The 17,129-nt window shown below is 42.0% G+C and overlaps 2 protein-coding genes across 2 annotated transcripts; one reads left to right on the top strand and one right to left on the bottom strand.

Annotated features, from left to right (window-relative positions):
* Positions 1-167: 167 nt before the first annotated feature.
* LOC115674822 (uncharacterized) lies at positions 168-7,193 on the bottom strand. Its single transcript, XM_030597334.2, has 3 exons — positions 6,584-7,193; positions 4,903-5,407; positions 168-222 (listed from the first exon to the last, which is right to left on the bottom strand). Exons 1-3 carry the CDS (start codon positions 7,191-7,193, stop codon positions 168-170), a joined length of 1,170 nt encoding a protein of 389 aa, XP_030453194.2.
* An 8,864-nt stretch (positions 7,194-16,057) lies between these two features.
* LOC115674894 (dirigent protein 22-like) lies at positions 16,058-16,707 on the top strand. The gene has a single exon (XM_030597417.2). The coding sequence runs from the start codon at positions 16,116-16,118 to the stop codon at positions 16,656-16,658; it is 543 nt and encodes a 180-aa protein (XP_030453277.1). The 5' UTR covers positions 16,058-16,115; the 3' UTR covers positions 16,659-16,707.
* The last annotated feature ends 422 nt before the right edge of the window (positions 16,708-17,129 follow it).

The following is a 17,129-nucleotide window of genomic DNA, read 5'->3' as shown; positions in this document are numbered from 1 at the left end:
ACTAGCTCGCGGCTACCGCGGTTTAGGTACTCACGATAGTGGCTTCTCGGTGTAGACTTGCGGTGTGGAGCTCTCAACCCGACTGATGGGAGCTGCTTCACGGTGGGCTCGAATTGATGAAGAACCAGCGAACAGTAGTTATGTCGTAGGGAAATCTAGAGAGCAACTCAATTTGCCGCTTGAGTAAGACCACTTGGCATGCCGAGCCGATCACTAAAGAACCTGCGAAAGATAAAAACGAAAGTGTGATAGATGAGAATTTGCAACTCCTTCGTTCGCTGCAACCCGAGAATGTTGTGACCAGCCAAGTGGAGCAAAGCGACGACAGGAATAGCACGGGATTGATGTGGTGCAAAGTAGAGGGCAGCCAGGTCAACAAGGAGCTTCAGAAACACTCGTGGGATGTTGGGCACGTTGCAGGGAGCAGAGAGAATTTGACTTTGAAGACTTTGCTGCGATGGGATGTTCAATTCTCCAAGTGCAAGTCTCCTTCTTCACGTTTTTTTTTTCCTTTCATGTGCAGAAGTCCCTCCGAGAACCTTTTGGGTGGACGCTCCCCTCTCTTCTCCCTAAAAATCTGACCTAAACATGTTTATATAATGCTAACCTAGGTCAATTAGATGGGCTCTATAGTCCTAATGGGTTTAGGCTTGGGCTTAGGTTTAATTTAATTTAAATGGGCTGATTTAACTTGGGCTTTTATTTAATTAAGCATAATGGGCTGAATTAAACTCAAATTAAAACAACCGAGCCCGTTTGACTTGTAATTCCCGGCCCTTGTATTCCAAGCGAGCCGAGTCTCGTTCGATGAAATTTTAAGCTCATTCGCCACTGCCAATCTGATGCAAAAAATGCAATTAAATTAAATGGACCTAAACTATATGTTTATGCAATTTAAATATTTTTGTTTAGGGGTTAAAAATTTAATCCCTAATTTTCTATGCAAATTACACTAAATGATACGCCAAAATTTAGGTGTCAACAGCTGCCCCTCTTTGAAGGTGAGCTCGTAGAGGTTGCATTCAAAGACTAAATGATACCTAAATTTCAACCATGCAAATGCAATGAATGTTGTTTTTGTCGGGATTATGAGTCCCATTTTAAAATGCATTAAGAAATGATGTATGCTAACATGAGTGGAAAACATACCTGGAATTACTTACCTGACAGGAGTGAGATAGCGCAATTCGAGGCACGACTCGGACTTTGTATGTTGTTTGGCAAATGTCTGGGCTCATTTCCATAGGTATTGCCTGATATACGTTGATGAACTTCGGTGATCTGCAGTTAAGTCAAAACACACGAAGAAAGCTCGACGTATCCAATCATTATCTGGATTCGTGAGAACAGTTCCGATCTTTACCAACTACCTATACATCTCCATAGGTGTTTGCAAAGATTTGGCCGCTTCACTTATACCTGCTCATAAGTGAATTGCGGGGAGAACTTTTGAAGTCAAGAGGATATTCCGACCTTTACATATACCTGCTCATATGCAAAGATTTGGCCGCCTCACTTATACCTGCTCATAAGCGAGTAGCGGGGGAACACCTGGGGTTGAAAGAATATTCCGACCTTTACATATACCTGCTCATATGCAAGGATTTGGCCACTTCACCTATACCTGCTCATAGGCGAGTAGAGGGGGAATACCTGAGATTTGGGGAGAATTCCGATTTTTACATATACCTGCTCATATGCAAAGATTTGGCCGCCTTACCTATACCTGCTCATAGGTGAGTAACGGGGGAATCTTCTCGAGATTGTATGAAAATCTGTGATTTGGTGAACAAAGGGGCTAGCCCAAGTGTTCAAGGGTTCCTTGACAAAGTACCTGGATATCATCAGAGGTACCTGAAAAGGTTTGATCAATAGACACCTAAACATCATCAAAGGCATCTAGAGATCGCAAAAATGATCAAATGTGGGTCCTGACGATTGCTCGAACAGGTTAGGGACACCTAGATAGTCATAGACATCCTAGGGATAGAGATATACTTACCTGGCGATATCTCCAACTCTGAAGGTGTGTCTCCTGTTAGACACGATTTTAAGTAACATGTAATATGCATTCGCACACTGTCAAGAACACATATACACATGCACTATGATTTTCAACTGATTTTCATGCACGATGGTTTTGTCAAATCGGTATTACAAACTCCGCTGGGGAACAATCATGACAAGACAATCCGAACTTACAAGTGGGTGTCTTGAAAATGCCGAATGAGGGACTTCCGATCTAAAAGGGCTTTCTCTCATTCTCATTGAAAAAGGCTGATTTATGAGAATTACTCCATCTCACCTTCATCATGTGGACAAGGGTACGAGTATTCTCACAAGCGGTACGACCTTACCAATCTGAGAGGTCTTTGTCAGGACCGTAACATGGGCTTGGTCAATGGCTTAGCAAAAGGGGACTCTTTGAGTCAAGGCTATTGAAAGAAAATACTCCACAATCGTCTCCGGGTTTACAAGTCAAGAACCCTGCAAAACGAGATAGAAATGGACTTGCTCGCACTTCTTCGAGCTAAGCTTATAAACATCTGAATCCTTCGTTAGTTCAAGTGCCCTAATCTGAAGAGACTTTACAAGGGACGTAACGTAGGCTAGGCTCATGGGTTGAGAAATGAATAGATCATTAGGCTCAAAATGTGTATAATTGGGGTGAATAAGTTGGTGATCATCTTGGCATTGTCACCGGTCTTCTTCTTCACCAGGGACTGTATCCTCGGTAGATGCTCCATTGGCCTCGAGAGCTAATCACTTAACTTTTTAAGACTGTGGATAACCTTGACACATCTTAACATTTTCTACTCCGAAGTTCTCTTCTTTTTCTTCATTTTTTTTTCACGGGCATTGGCCTTGCTTTTACCAGGCACACTGCTTTTTCATGCCCGCTAGTTTTTCTTTTTTTTTTTTTTTTTTCATTTTTGACTTTTGACACACACTGTCTACGATGCATATATTGGCCAGCCACCCTTTGGCTTGTTTTGACCGAATGATTAACATTTGGACTTTCAGGGTCTTCGTCTTCTATCGGCGTTCCGGATATGCTGCGTGGACAATGATGGCTTTTACCCTGCCCCAGTGTGGGGGATGATCACCAATTGGGCTTAAGAAACGAATTTGCAGGCTCAATTGGGCTTAGCAAAGGATAAAGTGTGTATAGGATAGAGAAAGAAATGCTCTTCGTCATCCTAAGGCACTTGAATTTCGTGTGAATTCATCTGAAAAAAGCAACACTCGAAGATTGATGCAAGTGAGAGAAAGAAAATTTCTACTCATTTTTCACCTTATAATGCTGACTTACCTCCAGTTTGCCCCGATGTAGGGTGGTTCTTGACAGGGGTAATTTGAAAGAATTTCTCCAAGTGTTTAGGCTCAAAGTGGCAAAACAATGGGTAACCTGTAGTGTTTGGGATAGAGAAATGAATCGCCTCTCGTCATTTCGGTTGCCGTACCTTTTGCGAGATAACCCTTTACCTTACAGACATGAAATTTTTCCGCTCAACTCACTGGGGATTAGTGCATGGGACTATGTATAGGATAGGGCTTGCCTTCCATCATCCCGATGTACCTCATTCGACACATTCAAGTCATTCCACATGAGTTATCAGATTGTCTAAATAGACTTCTCCTTTGAAGTCAATGATACTGATCGACAAAATAACCATGCAGAAATTAAAGCCAATGTAAACATCTTAACTTGAAATTGGTTGAAACCATTTATTCATCAGTGAAATGTTTGCAATTCAAAGGTATAAAGCCAAACACTGGAAACTTTTGCTGCAGAATGTCAGGTTTTATCAAGGATAATACATCTTTACAGCATCAGAATTAACAGGATTGGAGAACTCACGACCATCCATTTCTGCGAGAATCAGGGCACCTCCGGGAAGCACCTTTTTAACCACATATGGACCAATGTAGTTTGGGGCAAATTTACCTCCAGGAACAGGAAAGACTGGCAGTACCTTCCTTAGGACTAGGTCATTTACCTCGAAGTGTCTTGGACGCACCTTTTGGTTGAAGGATCTAGCTATCCTCTGCTGATAGGTTTGACCGTGGCAAATGGCTTTCAAACGCTTCTCATCTATTAGGTTCAATTGCTCATGCCTTTGTTGCATCCATTCCGCCTCGGATAACTCCACCTGAGACAAGACTCGCAGGGAAGGGATCTCTACTTCGACGGGCAGGATCGCTTCCATGCCATACACTAAGGAAAAAGGTGTCGCCCAACGAGGTTCGGATGGAAGTCCGATACACCATTAGTAAATGGCAACCTTTCATGCAGCCACGATAGTTTTCAGCCGTTTTGGCCAGGATCTTCTTGATGTTCTTGTTAGCGGCTTCAACTTGCTCCATTCATCTCAGGACGATAGGGAGATGAATTCAAGTGCTGGATCTTGAACTCATTGAACAACTGATCTATGAACTTGTTGTTTAAATTTGTCCCATTATCGGTGACAATAGCTTCAGGGGCACCATAACGAGCGATTATGTCTCGCCTAATGAATCTTACAACATTCTTTACAGTGACGTTCGCATAAGATGCCGCCTCAATCCACTTGGAGAAATAATCAATCGCGACCAAGATAAACCGGTGTCCGTTCGATGCCTTGGGATTAATTGGGCCAATTACATCAATACCCCACATTGAAAAAGGCCATGGCTCAGACAACTGATGTAATTCCGTCGGAGGAACATTTATTTTATCCCCGTGAACCTGACAGCGATGACATCTTCGAACATGCTGGATGCAATCACTTTCAAGGCTAAGCCAATAATAACACAACCTCATGATCTTCTTTGCTAACATGTGACCATTCATGTGTGGACCACATATTCTCTCGTGTACTTCTTGCATGATTCGGTAGCTTCAAGCAAAGATCTACACACCTCGGTAGGATCGAATCATAGGATCTTTTGTACAGCTTTTCACCACTGACAAAGAATTTTGAAGCCATTTTCATTATGTACTTCCTGTCAGCCGGGGTGCTTCCCTCAGGAAATTTTTGTTTCTGGATGTAACTCATGATATCATAATACCATGGCTTCTCGTCAGGTTCTCCAGTTACAACCATACAGTAGGCTGGTTTTGTCAGGACTTCAATTTTCAGGGGTTCTACCTCTATTCCACCAGTCACTTGCAGCATGGATGATAATGTAGCTAGCGCATCAGCAAACTGATTATGGGATCTTGATAAGTACTCAAAGGAGATATCCTCGAATTCCTCCATGATTTCTTCGAGGTATTCATGGTACAGCACTAGTTTGGTGTCTCTCGTCTTCCACTCTCTTACAGTTTGGAGAATAATCAGAGCGGAATCACCAAACACTTTCAACTTGGTTATCCCCATTTCTACTGCGGCTTGGAGTCCGAGGATGCAGGCTTCGTACTCGGCTATGTTGTTGGTACAGGGGAACACCAACTTTGCTGCTACTGGATAATGCTGCCCATCTGGGGATATTAAAACTGCCCCAGTGCCGGAACCAGCCAAGTTTACAGCTCCATCGAAAAACATGGTCCATGTGTCTTCCTTTATTACCAAAATGCGATCTTCTGGAGAATATCTATCATCATCAGGGATTCCAGGATTTTCAGCTAACACATCAGCAATTACTCGGCCTTTAACTGACTTCTGTGGCATCGTCTGGACATCAAACTCTGAAATTAAAATCTGCCATTTGGCTAACTTCCCTACCAAAGCCGGTTGATCAAGTAAATACTTGATGGGATCATTCTCAGTCACAAGCAAAGTCTGATGATGCAGTGTATATTGTCGCAGCCTATAGAGCACCCATACTAGTACAACGTAAGTCTTCTCGGCTTCAGGATAATTCAACTCCGAAACGGTGAACTTCTTACTTAGGTAATAAATGGCTCGCTCTTTTCCATCTTCAGGATTTTTCTGGGCTAGCATCGCACCTAGAGACTCGCTATGAATCGTGAGGTTAAGGATCAAAGGTTGGCCCGACATTGGTGGGACTAGCACTGGTGGTTTCATCAGGTACTGCTTTAGTTCGTTAAACGCTTCCCGACAATCATCGTCCCATTCCACTTGAGCATTCTTCCTTAGAAGTTTGAAGAATGGCTTAGCAGTTTCGGAGAGCTGAGAAATAAAACGGGCTATGTAGTTCAATCTACCCAGGAGGCTTCGCACTTCTTTCATGGTCGATGGAGGTTGTAACTCACATATAGCCTTCACTTTGGAGGGGTCAACTTCAATGCCCTTACTGCTTACTATGAACCCGAGTAATTTGCCCGAGGTTGCTCCAAACATGCACTTCGTTGGGTTGAGACGAAGCTTAAACTCACGAAGTCTCTCGAATAATTTCTTCAAGGTATCGACGTGACTCTTCCCAGATTGAGACTTGGCGATCATGTCATCGACATAGACCTCGATTTCCTTATGCATCATATCATGGAAAAGCGTCACCATTGCCCGTTGATATGTTGCCCCGGCATTTTTAAGGCCGAAGGGCATGACCTTATAGTGGAATGTCCCCCATGGAGTGATGAACGCTGTTTTCTCCTTATCATCGTCCTTCATTTTTATCTGATTATAACCCGAGAAACCATCCATGAAGGAAAACAGCTCGAACCCAGCAGTACTGTCCACCAAGACGTCTATGTGTGGCAAAGGGAAATCGTCTTTAGGGCTGGCCTTGCTTAGGTCGCGGTAATCGATGCAAACCCGCACTCGGCCATCCTTTTTCATGACTGGCACGATGTTGGCCACCCAGCTGGGGTATTGAGTGACTTCGATGAATCCCACTTTCAAGAGCTTCATGACCTCCTCCTCTATCTTCTTTGAAAGTTCAGGCTTGGTTCTCCGCAACCTCTGTTTCTTGGGTAGTATGTCCGGATTAGTAGGTAGACTATGCTCCACGATAGAAGGGTCTAAACCCGGCATATCGGCATACGACCATGCAAAGATATCCTGGTAATCTTTCAGCAGTTGGACCAGGCGTTTTGCTTCACCTTCGGGAAGGGTTGCCCCTATCTTCACCTCTTTGGGTTCTCCGGAATCACTCAGGTTGATGGTGATAGTATGGTCTACCGTCAGGACTTTAGACCTTTCATAACGCTCTAGATCGCGCTGAAGGTCCGAGGAATCTTCGAGTTCATCAGTATCATCGAGATCAGATTTAGTGGCACATAATTCATCAGATTGGACCGTTCCCATACCTTCACGCATCATAAGATTGCCCTCTTATGGGCCTGTGCCCATTCCCTCTAACGGTCCTTCTTCGATAGCTCCAATAAAGAAATCATCGAACAGGGCAGTGATTCCCTCCATTGCATCATAAGGATCTTTAGTCACTAGAGGTGTTGGATCATCCATACCTCCCCATCCATCGGGGATAATATCACGTGGGTCAACATAGAAGCTTGGGGGCGCCGAGTATTTCACATAATAATCGAACTTGCCGCTCGGTTGCCCCAAAGTGTCGATCACCTCTTTTTCTTCATGCATCATTCTTGCAGGGCCCGGAAATGTGGTCCGGATGTTTGGAACTATGAGAAGATCGTCTCGGCCTTAGCAAAGCCACGAAGCACGGAATGTGAATGCCCCAGTATCTAAGAGGTCTTGAACCTTGTGCTTTAGAACATAGCAGTCATCAGTGGAGTGACCGACTTCTCCCAAGTGATAGTCACACTTTTTGGATGGGTCGTAGTTGGAGAACCGCTCAGGATTAGGCCGCTTCGGCTCAGTGGAAAGCAAGCCCTTTTCCCGGAGGATCGTCAATACTAGGGATAGAGACCCGGGGAGAGGAGTGAATTGTCTTCTAGAGCCTTGTCGTCGATTAGAGAACGGGTGTCTCGGTGGGCTATCTTGACATCCAGGGAGTAGTCGTGCTTTGCTTTGCTGGGGGCACGATGTTGGAACGAGTAGATCCCGATTACCTTGTTGGTGCTTTACGAACTTTGGACGCAGGGTGCTCAACTCCCTAGGATCAGGGGACTCAATAGTATTGTCAGGTACGACTGCTTTGTCATTTGGGTCGGTGCTGAAGGGCTTCGTTTGAATCATCACCCTTGGCCCTTGAGGAAAGGGACGGGTCATGGTGAGTTGTTTCAAGCAGTCCGACAGATGCGCAGTTTGCCTCGTGAGTTGTTGGAGGATGACAAAGGCCTGCTTAAGGTCCTTCTCGATATTAGCAAGGCGGTTCAGCACTTCACTCTGATTACTTGTTTTCTCTCGTGGCCAGGCGGGAACGGCCGGTGTTCGACGATCCATGATCACTTAGCTCGAGTATCAACTTCCTCGCGGTGGTGGCTCACAGCTAGGGGCGTCTCGGCTTGGCGGCTAGCAGACGTATGAGGCTCCGGGAAACAAAGACACGGACGGCGTTTATGTAGAGAAGCCGCAGTCGCCGCGAGAACAGCAAGTGGTGGACGGAGCTGCGGTTTGTGCCGGGCGGTGAGCTCACGGTGGCGGAGGAGCAACAATGAAGGAACTCGGCGAGGTTGCCCCTTGGCGAGGCTCGAGCGACGGATCGATAACTGTGGATGATCCGTAGTCACGTAATTTAAGAGAAATGAACCAAAAAAGCACATGGTCAAGACAAGGTTGGTCCATGACACGCTTTCTAGTCTTTTTCATTCTTCGTTTATTCATAAAAATACTCGTATATGAACGAGACTTTATGGAAAAGTGCTCTAAGCAAAGAAATATAAATAACACTCTAGACACAACCTAGGAAATAGACGCATCGAAATCCCCAATCATAAAATTAGGAAAACCAAAAATTAAGACTCCCTAGAAACTATGAACTGAAAACAAATTCTCTGAAGTTTTTTTTTCGCCATTTTTGTTATAAAAACGATAACAACCTCTTGTGAAAATAATTACCTATGACACACCAAGGAAATAAATTCTCTAAAAAAAAAAAGGCTTTCTTTCTTTCTTTCTTTTTTCTTCTCAAAGGACTCAATGATTATGGCTTTCAAATTAAAACCTACCTAGACCTGTCATGGACCACCCAAAAAAATACGAGAAAATAAGTAAACTGCAAGATAAAGGTTCAGAAGACTTACTTCACCTGGTAGGACCATGGCAACCACATAGACATGCGCATGAAATGTGAGGTTCGATTTCTATCTAGACTCTAGCTTGCAAAATGGAGACGCGAGGATTACCGGGCTAAACCAGTCATGGTTGTGGTTAGGCCGGGGTTCCCCTTACTCCGGCTTAGTCAAGGAGCCGACCCGGGTTGCAAAGGGTGCAACCGTGGTGGGAACTCAATGACACCGTGAAAGAACTTTCGGGACCAAGGAGGGCGACCTGTACCACGCGGGTGTGGTCGGGGTGTCCGCTGTCTCAATACCATCCTAAACCTGTGCCGCCCAGGTCCGGCAGCGGGTAGTGTGTGCGGTGTAGTGTAAATGCAAGGCATGCACAACATGTTATGTCATACAGCGCTTCGTGCATAAAATAAACCATACATCCAAACACCTCCCTGCAAAACAAGGGTTAACAATCACTCCTCCCCTTATACCTCCCATTCTGCAAAAACATTTAACACCTAAAATGTTAGGGACGTACCTGGGATCCTCGCTGCCAAACAAAAATATTTTTTGAAAAGAAAAACTGGCCTAAGTCCACTAAGAGTTTTAACTCAAGTCCCCAGTGGAGTCGCCAAGCTGTCGCGACCTAAAATTTCTCTCAGGCTAATGGATTGTTAGGACTAAACCTAACTCGGGCCCTCCCAAGCCCTACCAATTCGCAACTTAGGGTCTAAGTTTTTAACATGCAAAAGTTTTTATACTTGGAGTCGCCACTAATCTATTTATGGTAGGTCGATTAGAAACCTAAATAAAACATAGGGAGATATGTTTTATTCCTACGAACCAGAGATCCTAAGCTCGGGGACTTGGTTACGCTAGATCTAGTCTAACGCCCTTTCGGTACCTTTTCTTTTCAAAAATGTTTTGGCAGGCAGTTTGGATCCATTTCAACTTAGTTACTAACATGTGAGGTGTTCATGCGAGTGCGCAAACCACCAATTTAACACCCAGAAAGCATTAAATAAATTGCAAGTTTGGAAGTCCTAAAACAGTTTCTGACGTTAAGAGTTTTCATGGGTTGGCTACTTTTTATCGGCGATTTATGAAGAATTTTAGTACTATCGCAGCCCCGATTACTGAATGTATGAAGAAAAGGCAAATTTCCATGGGGAGAGGAAGCAGAGAATAGTTTTGCTATTCTGAAGGAAAGTTATGTACTGCACATGTTCTTGCCTTACCTGATTTTGATAAACTTTTTGAAGTGGACTGTGATGCTAGTGGAGTTGGTATAGGAGCTGTTTTATCTCAAGACCACAGACTAATTTTTAGGCGAGACAGAAGTGGAGCACTTATGACAAAGAATTTTATTCTGTCGTAAGGGCATTGAAGACCTGGGAGCATTATTTAATTGGGAAAAAATTCGTCATTTATTCTGATCATGAAGCTTTGAAGTATCTAAATAGTCATAAGAGGATTAGCAAAGATATGCATGCGCGATGGTGTCAATTTTTGCAAAAATTTCCTTTCAAATTACAGCACAAGTCAGATGTGCATAATGTCGTTGCAGATGCATTGAGTAGGAGAGCTGGCTTGTTGATTACGTTGAGCCAGGAAATTCTAGGGTTCAAGCAGCTGAAAGACTGTTATGCAGATGATGATGACTTTGGAAAAATTTGGGAGTCATATGCTACTGGTCAACTTGTACAAGAATTTTATGTGTAGGATGGTTATCTGATGCGTGGCAATCAGCTTTGCCTTCCTCGGACATCATTACAAGAGAAGGTAATTCGCGATTTACATTTTGGTGGATTAGCTGCACATCTAGGTCGTGATAAAACTATTGTTGCAGTTCGGGAGCGATTTTACTGGCCCCAATTGCGTAGAGATGCCAGCAGGTACGTACAAAAGTATTATGTTTGCCAGACTGCTAAGGGGAAATCTAATAATACAGGTTTATATATGCCATTACCTGTTCCTGACAATATATGGGAAGATCTGTCCATGGATTTTGTGCTTGGTTTACCACGGACACAAAGAGGTGTGGATTCTGTTTTCGTTGTGGTTGACAGATTTTCCAAGATGGCGCACTTCATTCCTTGTAGGAAAACTTTTGATGCAGTAAGTGTGGCCAGATTATTCTTTAAGGAAGTGGTTCGTTTGCATGGTGTGCCCAAATCTATTACCTTAGATAGGGATAGTAAATTTCTAGGGCATTTTTGGCGGACTTTATGGAAGATGTTTGATTCATCTTTGAATTTCAGTAGCACTGCTCACCCGCAGACTGATGGGCAACAAAGGTGGTTAATAGAACTCTGAGAAACTTGATTCGAAGCATTTGTGGAGATAAGCCGAAGCAATGGGATGTTGCTTTATCACAAGCAGAGTTTGCTTATAATAATACAGTTCATAGTTCTATTGGTAGGTCGCCTTTATCTGTTGTTTATACAAAGGCGCCTCAGCATACTCTGGATTTGGTACAGTTGCCTAAGCAAGCGAATAAAAGTGTAGCAGCGGATCATATGGCTAAACAGATTGTAGAAGTGCATCATGAAGTCAAACAGAAGCTAGAGGAAGCTAATCATAAGTATAAAGCTGGAGCAGATAAGCACAGGCGAAAGCAGGTGTTTGCGGTAAGTGATCAAGTCATGGTTTTTCTTCGTAAAGAGCGATTACCAGCTGGATCTTACAGTAAATTACAGCCAAAGAAGTATGGACCTTACGCTGTCAGCAAGAAGATCAACGATAATGCTGATGTTATAGACCTTCCACATAGCATGGGCATATCCAACACTTTTAATGTTGCTGATTTGTCACCGTTTCACGAGTCTACAGAGCCATTATATCCAGATCCTGATTTTAACTCGAGGACCAGTTCTTTTCAAGTGGAGGAGAATGATGCGGAATTTATTAGTGGTGCATTTCTGGACTGATTGGACAAACAGAAGTCCAAACGGAAAGCGAAACGGTGATGCGATTAGATGGTTTTTTTCTATTATTTTAGTAGTTTTTTATGAGTTAATTTTAAGGGTCGTTTTTGTAATTTTGCTATTTGATGCTTATTAACTTTCCTATTATGATTAGATTTCCAATTCAGATTAGGTAACTTTCCTATTATGATTAGGTTTCCTATTATAATTAGGTTTAACCCCTATAAAAAGGTGTTTAGGGTTTGTTTTGAATTCGTAACATTATTATCATCAATATTGAATTTCGAGATTTTTCTCTCTAAGCAAGGTTTTGCTTGAATTATTCGCTGAACGCTACGTCAATTGTTTAGATATATGAGAAGGTATTGCAAACTGCCGATTCGTTTTCACTTTAAAGCAAAAGCAAAAGGTAGTATTTTATTATCCCACCACAATTTAAAATATTATTTAAATTTTAAAAAATTATGAAAAATTACGCATGAATTTATGTGTCAATATTTATATGCTGTGAAAGTTTTAGGATTTTCGAGTTAAGAAAAGTCGAACTTCGTCCATGCAAAATTTAGATTAAGCAAAGAGTAAAGTCTATCCTAATAGGCCCAAACAGTATATTCTAACACAAAATCTCCACCAAATCGTGAGGGTCGCATTTGAGATGGCCACCTCAAAAGTCAAAAGTATTGTAGTAATTATAGCATACTCTTGCCGCCTAAAAATTTATATATGTGGCTTTGTCCACCATCAAATAGAGAGTGGATAGTTATAATTCTCAAATCATGAATAGATATGATTGCCTGTGTCGAATTTCCTTTATATTGGCGGTGAATACTCTATTTTTCCTCGTTCACACGCCACGACCATAAGCATAACCGTATTTTGTTGCATGCCAGAGAGGTTACCTGCCCTGTGAAGGGGAACTTTTTAGGCACAAGGAGGCAAGTATTGCGTGAAAGTGTATTGGACCAAGTCAATCACACTAAGAATTTATGGGATTGTCATTGGATCTCGGCAAAAGATACAAGTCCCCATACAGTTTTTGCATTTTGTGATTGGTTTGCCTACCGCGTCATCCATAGACTTATGTCATATTTCATAACTCCAATAAGTGCTATAAATTAATGTCTTCAGAACTTAATAAAATTAAGCATGTTTGATGATCATAAACAGCTTTAACTTCATGATCCAATTAAGTCAAAAAAAAAAAAATCAGTTCATTCACTATGTAAGTCATTCTATAGAAAGCGTATTCAAATAGGAAATAAAATCTTGCATATCACATTGCTAAAAGCCTAAAATCTACCAAAAATAAACACTATCTAATATTTGGCCAAAAAAACATTATTCCATTATCATTATTCAGGTATTATTACACAACTTTATTTTTTTATTTTCAACACTTCAAATGGTCAACACTTAAGTCTGAGGCCCGGTAAGGGTTTATGGAACCAAATACAAAATTACTAATAGAATAAAAAGAACAACAAATTAATGATCATTGTACCTCATTAATTCTGAAAACCCACTTTTATGCATGAGAAATGTGAAGTGTACAAAGATCGAAAAAAATTGTCTAAAAAGTCCTAAACTTATCGCATTTTTGCCAATTTAGTCTTAAATCTTTCAATTTTGCCAATTGAGTCATAAATATTTGTATGTTTTGCCAATTGAGTCCATATAACCAATTTTGACCAAAAATTGCTAACGTGGACGTCGACCATTTTACGCGGCACGATCGGTGCTAACGTGGACAATTTTTAATAATATATTTAAAAAATTTCGAATTTTTTACTAATTGTTTCTTTTTTCTTTCTTTTTATATTTTTTTACCGTTTTCTCTTCTTTTCTTTTTCTTTTCTCTTTTTTCCTTTTTCCCTCCGTCGGCCACCGCCAAGCCTCGCCCTCAAGCAAGGGTTGCCCTTGCCGGCCTCATCGAGGGCAAGGGCGGCCCATGCTCGCCCAGGCGAGGGCAACCCTCGCCCTCGATTTTGCGAGGGTTGCCCAGGCGAGGGCCGACCAAGTCTGATGCCGACAACCTCCATCGGCCATCGACGAGGCTTGGCGATTGCCGGTGGAGGGAAAAAGGAAACAAGGAAAAAGAAAAAAGGGAAAAAAACAAAAGAAAAAGAGAAGAAAACAAAAAAGGAAAAAATATTAATAAAATTTTGAAAAAATATTAAAACATTATTAAAATTATCTACGTCAGCAATTCCGGCCAAAATTGGCCGAATTGACTCAATTGGTAAAACATGAAAAGGTTTTTGGACAATTTTCCCTACAGAGATTGATTTGCAAATTTGGTTTATTAAGTGATGCGACGGATTTATAGTGATTCTCCAATACCATCCACTTGTTTAAAAGATCACTTTCAATTTGATCCATCATTTCCTAAGTCAATTTTAGTAATGTTGTTAGTCCTAAAATGGTGGAAGATTATTCGAAGAAGTTAGTTAATATTAAAAAAAAACAAAATGACCAAGCTGTCATATTGAAATTCAACGTACTTGCGAGTTCGCATTTTTTGGTGCATAGAGAGAGAGACTTCTTGGTGATGGTGGCGCCATGAGAGGCGGCCATCGGAGTTGGCAATTGTAGTTGTAGTGGCGACCCCCAGCGATGATGGGCGGCAGAATGGGCATCAACGTGGGTCAGTGGGCTACTCTATTTGGGTAAAGGAAGAGAAAAGACAGAAGGAAGAGATAGATGGGGGTTTCAGGGTGTATCTTTGGACTTCCTCAATTACCATATGATACAAATCTAATGGAGAGTCTACCCATAACTACTGGTACTTCTAATGGTACAAGAATTCTTAAACTATTGAGTCTACGGTCGTTGGATCACTAACGTTATTCTATTCTAGTTTGTTAACCTACACTGAGCGTGCGAAAGATTAGAAGTCAAGTCAAAGAAAGCTTTTCTATAGTTAAGAAATAGAGAGAGAGATCCACCAATTAGGGATTGGTAGAGGAAGGCTATAGAAAGTTCGTAGAGAGAGAGAAGCGCATTTTTTTACCATAAGAGAACGAAATCACTTGCCTAGACTTGATCCATTATGATTGGGGTCATCAAGTGGACCTCACGTTGAGCTGCATATGAATTCGATAGTTGTTCCATATGTGAGTTCCATGAAATTTAATGGCTCAAGCTCACCTGTCCTTAGATATTGATCTAAGGCAAGAATTTCCCCTTTAAAAGATACATTTGCAGGGAAATAACAATGAGGAGAGAGAATCAAAAGGGAAAGATATAACAAATAGAGAGCATATGTCTAGGAACACGATTAAAATAATGTCATAATCTGCACCACAATCATATAAACTTGACATAATGTATGTAGAATGACTAAAGCTATAAAAGACGTCGATTTTATATTGTAAAATCTAGAGAGAATCTCTTTTATTTTCTCCCACTGACACGGAGCATGTGACTTTCTTTCTTTTGTTATTTTTCTCGAAAAGAGGAGCTAGATCCGGCAAAAGAGCCGCTACTTATAATTGCCTCGTGCGCACATGCATTTTCACGTCTCGAATTTCGTAGAAGAACAATCAATCAATAATAATCCTAAGCTCTTATACCAATTTGCAACACGAACACAGAACCGTGAACAATCTCAGGGGGGAAGATCGACGAGACGAGTCTGCTATAATCGTAAAAAATGATATTACAATCACTCATTCACACTCATTTTTTCAAGTTTCTCAATCCTAAGTTAAACGTGAACCCACTAATAAAGAAAAAAGTTTTCTCATACTCTCGACTCTCATGAATGATGATGACTCTCTATACTCTCTATGCCTCTCGCTAGTTTTACACAAATTAGGTACGCTCACCGTGCACACCAAACCAAACTCGACCAAAGTCTTTTGGGGTGTTCAGTCGCACGTTTGAAGGTTTAGTTAAAGATATTCGTGTTGTTTCTTTTTTCAAAAAGAAAATCTCGTGTTCACAACCTATTCCTATATTATATCTTCTCGCACTATAAACGAGCGTACTTGTTTTCTACATATTGACTCTTCAACCTTGGACAGAGTCACAGAGTCCCACTTGGGGCACTATAAAATGCATGAAATGAAACCGCTACATTTCGAACTCGCGCAACCAATACCAGTTTTGTTATTTCTCTTCCTCGGTCACTACGTCTAGCCTATCGCTCCCTTCCCAATCCCCACGCCATGGCCTTAACCCTAACCAAGCTCCTTCTCTTCTCATTCCTTATTTCTTCCGTCGTACTCGCCACGAAATCCGAACTCCTAACCTCTAAGCGCGAGAAGCTCACTCGCTTCCACCTCTACGTGCAGGTAAAAACCACCGGGAGCAACGCCACCGTCACAATCGTAGCCCAGGCATCAACAACCAACCAGTCCGCCACGTCATTTGGTCTAGTAGACGTTTTTGACAATGCGTTGACCGCGGGCCACGAGATGAGCTCGAAGAACGTGGGTAGGGTACAGGGCATGGAGGCGTTCGCATCCCAAAGCGAGGTGGCCTTGTCGACATTCCAGAACTTCGTGTTCACGGAGGGGAAGTACAACGGGAGCAGTTTGACTGTTGTGGGGAGGAACGTGCTGTCGTTGAAGGTGAGGGAAATGCCTATCGTCGGCGGAACTGGTGTGTTTCGGATGGCCCGAGGTTATGCTCAGACCAGCACTTACTTGTCGGACCTGAAGAATGGACTCCTCGTTGTTGTGTATGATTTCTTTGTGTACCACTATTGACGGTTTAAAAACCTTGTGTTTTTGTTTTCTGGTTTTTGTGAGAAAGCTAGTTAAAATATAGGGCTCTCTTGTTACTGAAAGTTTTGCTGTTAACAAGCGAGCTTTCCATTGATTCTCCAGCATAGGATGAGGTTATGCAATACCGTTATTTATAACAGTGCAAGAAATGACAGAGTACCACAATTGGAGCCCACCTGAACGCATATCGTAAGTGACGAGACATTGCGCAACGATAGCACAACAAAACGGGACACACTAGAGCAAATAGCAAATGAAGACCGCACGCATAACATTTGTGATCCACCGAGATGAGATCCTTCGTACCATCAGTTTTTTCGTTCCATTTCTCATTTATCCAATCCATCGTAAAGTGATGTTTATAACTGAAGATTTAAAAATTGAGATTTGTTGGGAAACCAACGGAGGTAACGAGAAGCTAATCTTCGTACATAATATACATTTGTTAAACTA

This window comes from Syzygium oleosum, unplaced genomic scaffold, assembly GCF_021117445.2.
Source record: "Syzygium oleosum isolate NSW1041296 unplaced genomic scaffold, Sole_v2.1 Sole_v2.25, whole genome shotgun sequence".
Lineage (NCBI taxonomy): Eukaryota > Viridiplantae > Streptophyta > Magnoliopsida > Myrtales > Myrtaceae > Syzygium > Syzygium oleosum.
This window is presented reverse-complemented; position numbering and strand designations above follow the sequence as displayed.

Excerpts from the sequence above, each read along its gene's own strand:
- LOC115674822 (XM_030597334.2), bottom strand. The coding sequence starts at position 7,193 with ATGGGAACGGTCCAATCTGATGAATTATGTGCCACTAAATCTGATCTC. Across the intron at positions 5,408-6,583 it reads GCTGTTTTCCTTCATGGATG|CCGAGTACGAAGCCTGCATC; the intron begins GTTTCTCGGGTT and ends CCAACAACATAG. Across the intron at positions 223-4,902 it reads TATGATTCGATCCTACCGAG|GTTCTTTAGTGATCGGCTCG; the intron begins GTGTGTAGATCT and ends TATCTTTCGCAG.
- LOC115674894 (XM_030597417.2), top strand. The coding sequence starts at position 16,116 with ATGGCCTTAACCCTAACCAAGCTCCTTCTCTTCTCATTCCTTATTTCT.